The sequence below is a fragment of the Rhamphochromis longiceps genome, linkage group LG7 (genome assembly GCF_057381845.1).
Source record: "Rhamphochromis longiceps isolate RC_006_pf linkage group LG7, R_longiceps_female_GT1.1, whole genome shotgun sequence".
Taxonomy (NCBI): Eukaryota; Metazoa; Chordata; class Actinopteri; order Cichliformes; family Cichlidae; genus Rhamphochromis; species Rhamphochromis longiceps.
The window spans coordinates 55,453,296-55,466,191 of record NC_140563.1 but is presented as its reverse complement, the minus strand read 5'-3'; the positions used below and the strand labels follow the sequence as shown (position 1 = coordinate 55,466,191).

The 12,896-nt window shown below is 40.5% G+C and overlaps 1 protein-coding gene across 2 annotated transcripts in view; it reads left to right on the top strand.

The window, feature by feature from the left end:
* The first annotated feature begins 219 nt into the window (after positions 1 to 219).
* Positions 220 to 12,896, top strand: part of tnca (tenascin Ca) — a 35,437-nt gene continuing 22,760 nt past the window's right edge. For both annotated transcript variants that reach the window (XM_085414408.1, XM_085414409.1), the window contains exons 1-7: positions 220 to 539; positions 7,152 to 7,713; positions 8,217 to 9,530; positions 9,890 to 10,153; positions 10,245 to 10,360; positions 10,870 to 11,023; positions 12,564 to 12,833. In XM_085414408.1, the coding sequence (XP_085270534.1) occupies positions 7,236 to 7,713; positions 8,217 to 9,530; positions 9,890 to 10,153; positions 10,245 to 10,360; positions 10,870 to 11,023; positions 12,564 to 12,833 (2,596 nt within the window). In that variant the 5' untranslated portion in view covers positions 220 to 539; positions 7,152 to 7,235. The remainder of the gene's footprint in view (positions 540 to 7,151; positions 7,714 to 8,216; positions 9,531 to 9,889; positions 10,154 to 10,244; positions 10,361 to 10,869; positions 11,024 to 12,563; positions 12,834 to 12,896) is intronic.

The window sequence follows — 12,896 nt, the reverse complement described above, 5'->3', positions numbered from 1 at the left end:
CTTTCTTCTTATTGCCTGGCTTTCCCCTCTAATTTCCCTACACAACCACAAGCACCGCTCACTCTGTCATGACTCCCGGCTACAGTGGCATCTCATTTAAAGGAAGCAGACCAGCCCTTGTATCCATCAGTTACAGCAGAGGGAGGGAAGACGGGGCTGTGAAGGGAGGGAGAAAACGACTATTTAAGGGCTCGGGTTTAAAGCAATGGGAGTCTGACCTAAACACTCCTCACACTTTAAAAGACATTTCCTCCCACTCTTTCTCTCTCACTCTCTCTCGCTCTCTCTCTCTCTTTCTCACTCCCTGTCTCCCGCTTTTCACTTACTCCCTCTTTCAGCTGAACCCCAGCCTGAGCTGTGAACTGTGAGGGAGGATAAAGAGCTGGACTGACAGAGCTGCCACCTTGCTGGAGAGGCTGTATGACGGAGCAGTGACACAACAGAGCGAAGCATCATCTTTTTTCTTGGCTTCACTAAATTTGTGAAGACCCGGAGGAGCACCTCATGTTACCCGTGGGGGCTTGTGACAAAAAAAACAGGTAAGAAGATCTATTTATGAATTTCTCTGAGTAAACAATTATTTGAAAGGTCAGTTTTCTCATTTCCTTTTGTTTTTAAGTGAAAGTAGTCAACTTGCACGAGTGACGCATACTACAGAACCAAAAGGCACAATTATTATTTATTGGAAGTGCATTCTTGGTGTATACTGCAACTTCTTCCTCTGTCAGACTCACACAGCAGCCAGTGCTGGGAGCAGCGGTGATGACTGACTGCTGTGGGAGTGAACATGTGGAAGAGTTATCCCAGGCTTTGATCGCCTCCGTAGAATGGCCAGCGCACTTTGTGCCAAAAAGAGACCCTTGCAAAAAATGTTGTCAGGTTGTAGATCAGTACTGGGAGAAAATATAAAAATAACAGCTGTGTGTGTGTGTGTGAGTGTGTGTTTCTGCACGGGGCCAAAAAAATGCACAAATATCCCTGTGTCTGGTGAGGTTTGCAGCCTGATGATTCATCATATTACTCTGGGCAATGCAGTTCAGACTTCATCGTGCATCATTTTTCCACCACTGAGATTAAATGAAAGGAAAAATAGGCGATGCTAGTGACGTTGCCAGCATGGGTAAAGAGAAATCAAAAAATTACATCCTTCAACCACTCAGTCCATTAGCTATGCTTAATTGAAATTTAAGTCAAAGTCAGTGGTTTTAACTTCTGTTTCATCCTTTGTGTGGTTTGAATCACCAGTTCCAGTCCACATTCAGCAGAAAGGAATATTTCAGCTGAATGAGATTATAATCATTCAGTTCCTCTGATGTGCAGTTTTATCCCCCTCACCCACGCTACTTCAGCTCATACCTAGAAGGCACATTGTTTCCCATCATATACAGCTATAGCTATTTAGGAGAGTATTTTTTTGTATTTTCTCTGCTATGTGCCGTGTGTCCTGCGATGATTGTGTGCAGCCGAGTGAGAAAGGTGTCCGTGTCAAAGGGACAGCTGGTTTAATAGCCGGAGCTCCCAGAGGGCTCATACGACACTGTTTCCCTCTACATGACTTTGACACACAGAGTCAGGGGTCATAACTCATGCCTCTTTAGTTTATGTAAATTATATTTTGGTTCCTGTTTCTTTTTCTGTCTTTCTTTGTCAAGTTTCAGGATTCATTCGAGCAGCTGAAGGTTAGCTAGAGCAGTGAACTGGGTTTAATGAAAGTCTTTCCTTCTTTTAGGTTAAAAGTCAACAAGTTAATTTATACAACACATCAATAAATCTATGTTTTCTATCACATAACTGCAGGCTCTGTTTCAGGCCTGTGACTGTGTCAGAGTGTGAGACTTTAACACTGTAAATCTCCCACACTGTCTAAAATCAGGTATGTTGCTAATAAGCGGGACCGACACAGATGGTTGTTTCTGTTCGTGCCTGTTCATGGAGGAAATATCTGCTGGTAACATGCACAACAGTAAAATGCCCACGCTTCACTCACTCACAGCAGATTAACTAATTTAAAATGACACATTTAGACACTTGCATAGTATTTCCTCCATTTATTAACATATATAACAAAGCACATATCTGCATTTAAGAGCATGCAAAATCAAAAAAATTACTTTTTAAAAAATGTTTATTTTTGCAGAGACAGAGTAACTGCTACTGAAATTGCTGAAAGTCTGCATTCTAGTCAGGCTCACCTGCAGACACAGTGAAACTGCTGTTTGGTCCCACAGGATAATATCTGCCATGCTGCAGTGGGAAACTTTGTAATCTGCTAATGAGGTGCTGCTATTTCTCTTACTGTATCAGCCATCTTAGATCAATGTAAATAGCTGACCTGACTGGATACCTCCCTGGACTTTTTAGGGGGAGTTTACAATGTTTAAAACGATAACAATAATATTTATATTTATAACAAGGTGCAATAATAATTAATGTGCAATAATAACAGTGTGCAATACACATACACTTATTCTTCTTTTTTATACTAAGTTAATATACTGTGTTGTGTTGTTTGTTACGTTGTGATGTGTCATATCGTGTCGTGTTGTGTTATATGTAGTGCCGACGTAGGACAGTTTTTCCAATTTCATTGTACTACTGTACTATGTATGACTGTGCAATGACAATAAAGAGTTATCTTATCTTATCTTATCTTATCTTATCTCTTACATTAACTACTCTAATTACCTTTCCTGAGATGATTTCCAGCTGTTTCTGATGCTGTCGAGAATCGGGCTTTGTACTTTGTAATGTATGGAAAAAATAGAAATGTTAATATATCACAGATGAACAACTGGATGCACTCGTTTCTTGTTGACCACTGACTGAATCCTGACACAAAGCTGTCAACCACAAATGTTTTCCATATGGACTGTGTCCAGACTTGCTACACATACAATCTGTTAATGGTTGCTTGTGTTTAGCATTAAATCTGCATGCAGTAGCACTTTTGGCTCGCCAAATGTTGAGCTATTATATGGACATAAGACGAGAACCTCATTGCCTTTATTTCAGTTTGACTAGGCAAAACAGATGTGATCAGCCCAGGGCCAACATTCCCAGTTTCTCTTTTCCACGTGGGAAAGTTCCCTTTTAGCTGCCAGCATGGGGAAAGGATACTAAAGCTACGGGAACTGGATTATAGCTTAGTGAACAGGTTATATTTATTTCAATTTTCTCTCTAAATTGTCTTCCCATGTCCCATAGTCAAAGGAGATGTCCTTGGTCAACCCCAGGGCTTCTCTGAATGATGTGTTCTTGGCGTTGTACTGTAAGCACTACCGTTCTCAGTAGTTTAACAAAAACATCAGGTCACACTTATATAAACAAAGTTTCCGCTGGTTTTGAAAAGTTACAAAAAAGAAAAAATGTGCTGGCAGTTATCTTTTTAAAAAGCCTTTGAAGTTATTTCAAGTCTGAAATTTAAAATGTAAAATTTAAGTTAGTGTTAATGTGCACATAATTTACAATTACTGATATATGAGTGACATGTCAGAGCCTTTTGCACTTTCACAGCTGCCTCATGCAGCTTGCTGCACGTTTTCTGCAATCCTTCCTGGCTAAAAAACTATTTACTATTAGTGCAGTAGAATTTTTTAGAACCATTCCTTCAGTACAAGTAACAATAAAACACAATGAAAACACCTCACAACATGTAAAACTCTACTAGTGGAAAACGGTACATATTTTTAAAAATAAAATACTTTGCAGAAAATTGTGTTTTTTTAGCAATGTTATATGGATTAATAAATATATATAATAACTGCTTTAGAAGCTTTAGGTTGAGCTTATGTTAATAATTTATATTTTGTTTAATCAGCAATCAAAAGGATCCTGGGAGGATCATGTATTTGTAAATAAACACCTGCTAATGAGCTCAAACACAGATTTACAGCTTGATTTTGAAAAAAGTATATTAAAAAAAAAATTTAATGTAAAAAGAAACAAATAAACAGGTTGTTCAAAATTAATTAACAATTAACAATTATTTTAATTAATTTAATTAATAATTGAGAATATTAATGAAAAATAAAGGTGGTGTATGAGGAACACTGTTCGTTAAACTTTTCTCATAGATGCTAATTTTAAAATGCTAGTGGAGCAAAAACAAGGCGTTTCTTGTTAACGTGCTGATGGAGTTATTAAAAACATTTTCACACTGTATTCTAACTCTTCTATATATTATATATACATATTGGCCAAGCAGTCACTAAGTCATTTCTAATGCTACTTCTATTACCGCATAACCCACTGATGCTAGCTGATCTCAGAGCTTATCTACTATGCTCCCATCAATCTCCCATTAGAGACAGATGGAGGACTATGAACGCACATCAACCAGAAAAAGGTGTTATTTCCCAACTTGACAAGCTCAAGCGATTGATAATGGAAAGAAGACCTTTGCAAAAACTGAGGTGCACTACAGATTCCTGTGGAATTGGACACAAGCGGAGTTAATCCTGCTTCCAGAGACTATTGCCAACTATAGCTATATGATGGATGAATGCAAACAGGCCAGAAGCTTTAACGACAGAATGTTGTTTGAGATGAAAGGAGAAGGATCACTTTAACTTTGACATTTTAATTGATGTCTGTTTTTAGATCTCGCTACACAAGCACTGCGTGCCTTGCTTGCACCTCTTATTTTAAGAATGTTTTTTCTGCTCTGTGCAACATGGAAAAGTGCACCCAGTTAGAAGAAATGAATCAAAACAATTTATTAATTCAACTAATTAACTTCAATTAGTCTTACAATGAAAAAGGGTTACCAGCCAGTATTTTCTTAAAAATATGTTGAATTCCTCTGCTTATTATTTCAAAAAGTCCATATTGTACAGTTATGTTAGTGACAGTGAGCTACCTGTGGGCATTATCAAGAAGATTTTTTTTTTTTTTGCCAGACTGACTGTAAATTACAAGTGATATGTGTTGTAAAGGTTTCAAGAAGTAGATCACAAACACATTGTAAGACCAAGAGTTCAGATTTACAACCTTAATCGTAACCTACCTTTATCCTGCCGCTCACCAGATGTGTGAGAGCCTCGTGAAACTTAAGCTGGGATTTTATATGGGCGTTTAAACAGGTAAGATGAAGAACAGTGAAAATGCTGGCAGGGGGTGTGGGACAGAAGCCAGGTCAGGTCAAAGGTGGTCATGATAAAGGAAAGGAAAGAGGACCGATGAAAAAGCCCTACCTTCAAACCTATATCTCTGAAGTAGCAACATTTTTACAGCCTTTGTATTGCGTGCGACCATTGCGATTTAAAGATAGCCATGCTGCCTGTCATCTAAGTATAACAATAAAAAACAAGGGAAACATTCAGCTATCACTGCAAAAGTTTTCAAACTGTTTTCACTGTTTCAAAAAGTCCTTGACGAAAGCCAACAACTCTTGATTCCTTTACCAGCTTATTCTATTTTATTGGTTCTTCCCAAATATAAAATCTTTGTGCTTCCTCACAGGAAGGTTCAGCACAACCTGTAGAGAGTCCATCATATTTTAAAAGAAATATATTCATATTTTACTCTCAAAGTTAACACGCACATTAACAGTGAACCGCTTGATGTGCAATAACAAGGAACTATAATTTTTCTGAGCTCAGATGACATCTTGAGTCAAGGTAATCCGGTGGTTATATATTTTACTGTTACCCACCTTTAGATTTTTCTACAAAATTGTGAGGCAGATTTTGTTCTCGGTATAGGTCTCAATATTTTTTTTGTGTGTGTTACTGCAAGTAGTTTTATGTATATCTAGGCTTTCTTGTGTTGCTTTAAGAGGATGAGGATCAGCCACAGGTGTTTTGATTTTGTGTCTCAGAGGATAAAATACTTCTTGGTCATAAATATATGAATGTGCAGTCATGGCAACCCTGAGATCCAGCAAAAGCTCAGCTGAAGCTTTTCTGAAGATACTTTCCGTTATGCGATAGCTGATCATTGTGTCAATAAACAGTTTCCAGAAACTCTCGGGAGAACATAAATCCAGGTGCACCACATGTCTTTTTAAGTCCATAACTGCATTTTTGGAAGTAATTTTTCACTGGTTTGCATGTGCAGGTTTGCTACCAATGAAAGAGTCTGGACAAAATCCTCCTGTGCTGCCAGAAATGCAGCTTCTTTATAGAGGTATTGTTTGCTGCCTCCCAGGTGTGCCAGCAGACAAGCGTGTGAACCTGAGGGCCTATCTGGATGACTTGATTTGCTGGCTATTTGTGGATGCAATGATTATTGACTGATGAGTGAAGGAATTTAAAATCTAAAGCCTGCAAATGCAGTTAAGCAACAATAACACAGCTTTGAACTATCATAAAACTCCACGAAGGAAGAATTTTTTCCAGTAATGAGGAAGAGTCGGCCACTGTGGGCTATTATTGATTTTCAGTATCTCGTGTGAACTTAGATCATTTGGAAACTCATCACTGAGTAATCCAAGAGGGCTTTCCCACGCTGAGGAAGAAGCTTGTCATTTTACTCCCATAAATTATAGTGCTGTTGGTGTCCAGATACCTAATTTTATGTGGACACTAGAGAATTGGGATTATAATTTTTTGAGTAAAACAGCAGATTTTTTACATTTACACAAACACCGTGAAGCAAGTTGATTTACCAGGACACCTGCGGGTTATTTGATAATAGGGGTTTTTTTTAAAGCAGGGCTTTAATAAAATATTATGCAAACTATGTACAAGATTATCAAAAATGATCAAAAACTACATTTATTGGATATTTATTTTTGACTGTTTAACACCAGCAAAGCAAAAACGATGAAAAAACAGTCCAAAAAATAACTGCGTCATATCCTAAATGTTCATGTTGCACTGATTTCCATCTCTCAAGCTTCTGTCTTTCTCTAAACAAGACAAAACTAGTCACATGTAGTCAACTTACACCAAATCACCAAACCCTATTCGCATGTACAGTTGATAGTTATGAAAGACAGGCATTATGAAAAACTGTTTTAAAAGACTTTGTGAGGCATTGAATGTTGTGGATGGCTTTCAATTCGTTAACATTTCATCTCAATTGCTGGTTTGTTGTAATTAGAGCAGGTATAACACGGTTCTTCAGATGTTTTCTCATATATTTATTAATTGTGCTACAAAGCATTAAATACTAAATTGCTGTAACAATGTATCTGTCTGTCTTTCCAGAACATTCACCGTTAACCAGGATTGAGCTTTTGTCTGAGGTTTGCACGGATATTTATTTCACTAATAAAGCGCTACACATCTAACATGGGTACACAAGGCCTTCTGGGCTGCGTTCTCCTAATCACTTGCCTCACCTTATCAAATGCTGGGCTTGTGAAAAAAATCCTACGGCATCGACGACAGACTTTGGCATCCCCTGAAGATCAAAACATAACCCTCCCGAGAGCAGATCATCCTTTGGTTTTCAACCACGTCTATAACATTAATGTTCCTGGAAGTTCCTTGTGCTCAGTGGACCTAGACACTACAGAAAGTACGCACCTTCATCCCAAAGATGCACCAGTCTCCTCAGGCCATCACATGACCGAGTACACGCTCGACGGGGAGAACCAGATTGTCTTCACTCACCGCATCAACATACCTCGGCAGGCCTGCGGTTGCACCGACCACTTGCCCGGTCTAAAAGCCCTCATGAGCCGGCTTGAGATGCTTGAGGGAGAAGTTTCAGCTTTGAGGGATCAGTGCCACAGTGAAGGGGCCTGCTGCAGTGCTCAGGTCAAAGGTAGGTCTAATTTTTCCATCACGCTGTGTCAGTCACATTTGCCCGTTAGAGCCAGCAAAGTAAAACAATCCTTTATTTATCAGACCCTGCAATGAAAAGTGCTTTGTAACCCCACAAGTCTCGTTCATGAGTCACATCTGTTCCCTTCATCTGCTGAGAGTTCTTTGGAATTTAACGTGGGGGTGTAATTTTAGCTGTACAGTAGAGGACACCAGCTCATCTATTAACTTTGCATGTTTTTTTGTTATTTTTTGGATCAGTAAGGGATTACATAAAGTTTTGTCAGTACCAATGAAAGCAAGAAAACAGTAGCTGCTAAAATAAGCCGGAATAGTTTGGCATTTTAGGAAATACACATTCGCTTATGCATCTGTTGGCTCTTCATAGCATACAGAAAAGTCTTTCTTCACTGCCAACTCTCAACAAGAAAGTCAAAAAAGCATGCTTTCTCCAAATGTCAAGCTGACTGCATTTGTCATTGTTATGCTGCATTTTTTTTAAAGGTGAAGTGGGAACAAAACCTTACTGTAATGGTCATGGAAACTTCAGCGCTGAAACCTGTGGCTGCATATGTGAGCCTGGCTGGAAGGGACCCAACTGCACCGAACCCGAGTGCCCAAAGAACTGCCGGGACCGAGGCCACTGTGTGGATGGAAAGTGCAAGTGCTTTAAAGGCTTTGCTGGAGAAGACTGCTCATTTGAGGCCTGCTCTGTGGACTGCAGCGTGCACGGCCAGTGCGTGGGTGGCGTTTGCGTCTGTACGGATGGTTTCTTTGGCGAAGATTGTTCTCAGAGCAAGTGCCTCAATAACTGCCTAGGCCGTGGGCACTGTGATGACGGAGACTGTGTGTGTGATGAACCGTGGACTGGCTTTGACTGCTCTGAGCTTATCTGCCCCAAAGACTGCTACGACCGTGGACGCTGTCTGAATGGAACTTGCTACTGCGATGAAGGATTTGCCGGTGAAGACTGTGGAGAGCGCATCTGTCCGAACAACTGCCGTGGTAATGGTTTCTGTGTCGATGGCCAGTGCGTCTGCACAGCTGGCTACAGTGGAGAAGACTGCAGTCAGCTCACCTGCCTGAATGATTGTAACGGTAGAGGAACCTGCTTCAGTGGGATGTGCATCTGTGACACAGGGTATCAGGGTGAAGATTGTAGCCAGTTGGCATGTCTGAACAACTGTAACAACAGAGGCCAGTGCATAAATGGACAGTGTGCGTGTGATGTTGGCTTCCAGGGAGACGATTGCTCCGAGCTGTCCTGTCCAAACAGCTGCTTGCACAGGGGGCGCTGTCTCAATGGTCAATGCGTATGCGAGGAAGGCTTCGCTGGTGAGGACTGCAGCATCCGCACATGCCCTTCAAACTGCTACGGCCGTGGAGAGTGCTCCGAGGGGCGTTGTTTATGCCACGCAGGCTTCACTGGTGAGGACTGCAGTGAATTGAGCTGCCCCAACAACTGTAGGAACCATGGCCGGTGCATCAATGGTCAGTGTGTCTGTGACGAAGGGTTTGCAGGAGAAGACTGCAGTCAGAGAGCTTGTCCCAACGACTGCCTGACCCGCGGTTACTGTGTTGACGGAGAGTGCATTTGTCATGAAGGCTATTCGGGAGACGATTGCTCCGTGCTCACCTGTCCAGATAACTGCAACAACAGGGGGCGTTGTGTCGACGGAAGATGCATGTGTGAGATCGGATATGAAGGAGAAAGCTGTGCAATGATGAGCTGCATCAACAACTGCCAGGACAAAGGGCACTGCGTGAACGGTCAGTGTGTCTGCGATGAGGGATACATCGGAGAAGACTGCTCACAAGGTAAGAGTCTCTAGACAAAAAAAAGGATTTGACAGTTCACAATTTTAGAAAGTTTCCATGTGTTAACTAAGTGCACCATAAAAGCAAATGCAGAGTGATGTAATTTCCTTCCGTTCTCAAAATTCACTCACCACTCTTCTTGAAAGAAACTATTCTGGTGAATATAAAAGAGGGTTTCGGTTTTTGTGCTGCCCTTGTCTGTACTCGGTTTGTGCTTTTTTGGCAGTTCTTCACACCACAGCCAGATGTGTGTCTGGAGTTTGCATTAGCTCTACGTGGTTGATATTCACTGACTTGAGGGCCTGAGAAAATGTCTAATACAACACCCTCAGCTGTTTTTTTTTCTTGATTTTTTCCAGTATCTCCTCCAAAGGACCTAACTGTTGGGGAGGTCACCAGTGAGACTGTCGGCCTGTCCTGGAACAATGAGATGCTGGTCACAGAGTACCTCGTCACATATGTGCCCACAATTCCTGGCGGTCTTCTCCAAGAGTTCACTGTGTCTGGAGACAAAACCGCTGCAACTGTTAAAGAGCTTGAGCCTGGTCTTGAGTATCTGATTAATGTCTACGCTGTTCTGAGTAACAAAAGGAGCATCCCTGTGAGTGCACGGGTGGCCACAGGTATGCCATATTTGTTTCTGTGTTCACTTGCTGTGAATATGGTTAGAAAAAGATACTAGACATTTATTAATTCTCTCTCTGTCCCCCCTAGACCTTCCGCAGCCAGAAGGGCTAAGATTCAAATCAGTAAGAGAGACCTCAGTCGAGGTCATTTGGGACGAGCTGGACATCCCCTTTGATGGCTGGGAGATCTATTTCCGCAACATGGTGAGTCTCCCCATCTCTGCTGAGGACTTGCCTGCATTTTATTAACCATCAGGGGAAAAGTCAGAGGTGATAAGCTACGACAGCTTATTGAAAGTCTCAGCAATACAAGGATTTATTTTAGTGGTAACCATTAAATTTGCTTTGACATATGGAAAAGTGAGGGATGTTATAGAACTGTGGCTAAAACTGCTGCTGAGATACCAAGGCAAAATCCAACCAACTCTTCGAAAAGGAATGAATGTGTCAGCTGATAAGTCCTTTTAATATTCTGTAGCCTTAAAATGTGTTGTCCTTTTCTGACCTTCAAGCTCCTGCTCCTGCCTTTTTGTGCCTTGCATGAAGAAATATACTGCCTGCGGTACACTAAACATAGCATAACCTAAACGGTAATGAAAATGCTAAAACAGAGACACCATGTTTTAATGCCAAAAGCTGATTTTCTCACAGCAGTCAAGTTTAATGTAAATTTTCTACTTTAACTTGATTTGCATATTATGTAACTTTTACAGAAAGAAGAAAATGGAAAAGTTTCAAGCACCCTTCCACCCTCTCAGAACCAATTCTTCCAATCAGGGCTTGGACCAGGACAGGAGTATGAAGTCTCCATCAACATCATCAAGAACAACACCAGAGGACCCCAAACAACCCAAACATTCACTACCAGTGAGTTTCCTGCACACAGAATATTTACAGTCATGCAGTTTATGGCTGCCTATCATCAACTCTCGACCATAATCATCACATTAGAGTCAGAGAAGATTTTAATTTTCCTGCACTATGTGGAAGCTATTAGTACTTTTGCACTTTGACTGTGTCTGCAATGTGAGCTAGAGTGAAGAAAGAAAAGAAGAACTACAAGAAGAAATCCCAGGTGGCTCTCCATAGTCCATCTAACAGATTCAGGGTAAAGAGTAATAACTCAAACTAATTGAAGCTGAGCATAGCATATCCATGTCATAGTTGTTTTTTTCTCCTCTTCCAATAAATCTTTTGCTCTTAGCTCTCGTCCTTGTCTCGTTGAAACTTTTATTGCCGAGTTACTCCATACATTAAGTTATGAAATGGTTCCAGTTCCTTACGCCATCAATATGGCACGTCAAGCCAGACAACTTCCTTTGAGCATGGAAAAATCATTTAGTTAACAGGACTGTGTTGATGGACTCTCTGGGTATCACACCGTTTTGTTTCTGATGTCATTTATTTGTATAGGCTGAAAGTCGACACAGAGGAATGATAGAAGCGAGGTTAAACTTTTCATACCCTTGTACCCCCAGTGGTCCTTTTTTAGCATGGATCCAAAATATGGAGGAAAAATGTCTCCTCCACATGTTAACACAGGAGATTTGTCAGGTAGTGACATGACGTCAGACTTAAAGGGAATCACATTATGTTTCATAATGACTTTTCCTGTTGTGGTGGTTGATATCCAAGTTGAGTTATGCAAGATGTATTTTATGTTTAAACACGTACAAACAAAACAACGATTAACATCTCTTTATCCAGGTTTTCTTTGTGAATTTGTATTGTGTATTTTTAGATAATGAATTACACATACAGAGACTGATTAAATCTTTGTTAGAGACATTTCTCTTCTTATTGACACCAAAGGTAGACATAACTTTTTGGAAAGGTACTTTTTAGCTTGCAAGATGACACTAGAAGAGATGGACATAGCTTGCGGTGCCATGAATTGGTATTGATGTTACCGATTTGGTGCTGTTTTTTTAGCCAAACATGAACATATTTGAAACCCTAAGCAGTTGCTTGGTTAGCAAGCTACATGTATTAGCATCTTCTATGACTTTATGATGCCGAAATACCTTTAATCTTCAGGATAACCAAAGTGGAAACCAGCAGTGATACTTAATATTTTTGCACTGACAGTGCTAACTTGCTGATTTTTAGCAAAAGTGTTCACCATACTCAACAGCTTAGGTTAGCATGATTAGCAAAATTAGCTAAATAGAGCCAAATATACAGCTTACATTGATTACAAATAAGTTATTATGTTTGAATATTAAGCTAGAAAAAAATAACCCCTGGATGCATCAGTTTCTAGGACAATTACCACTCTTCACATTTTTTGTCTTTCAGTGAATCAGTACCTCTGTTGTGGTTAGATGACATCACGTTTCTTCATGCATCTTTTCTCCCCTCTATATCTCATCCAACTTTCCTTCTCTTACCAAATTGCCCAATCTAGAGATTGATAGCCCTCAGCAGGTGGAGGTGAAGGATATTATGGACTCCTCGGCTCTGATCAGCTGGTCTCAGCCAGTGGCTCCCATGGATGGAATCACCATGTTTTACATGCCCAGCTCTGACCCTTCAGATGAAAATCGTGTGGATATATCCCCCCCAGACAAGCAGTATAGCATTGATGGTCTGAGGCCAGACACCGAGTACACAGTGTCGCTCATTTCCAGGAGTGGAGACATCACCAGTGACCCTGTCACTGCCACATTCACTACAGGTTGTCTTGTGATAATAACTGTATTTTCTGTTTTGGTTCACTGTATTGTTATATTTTGAGACT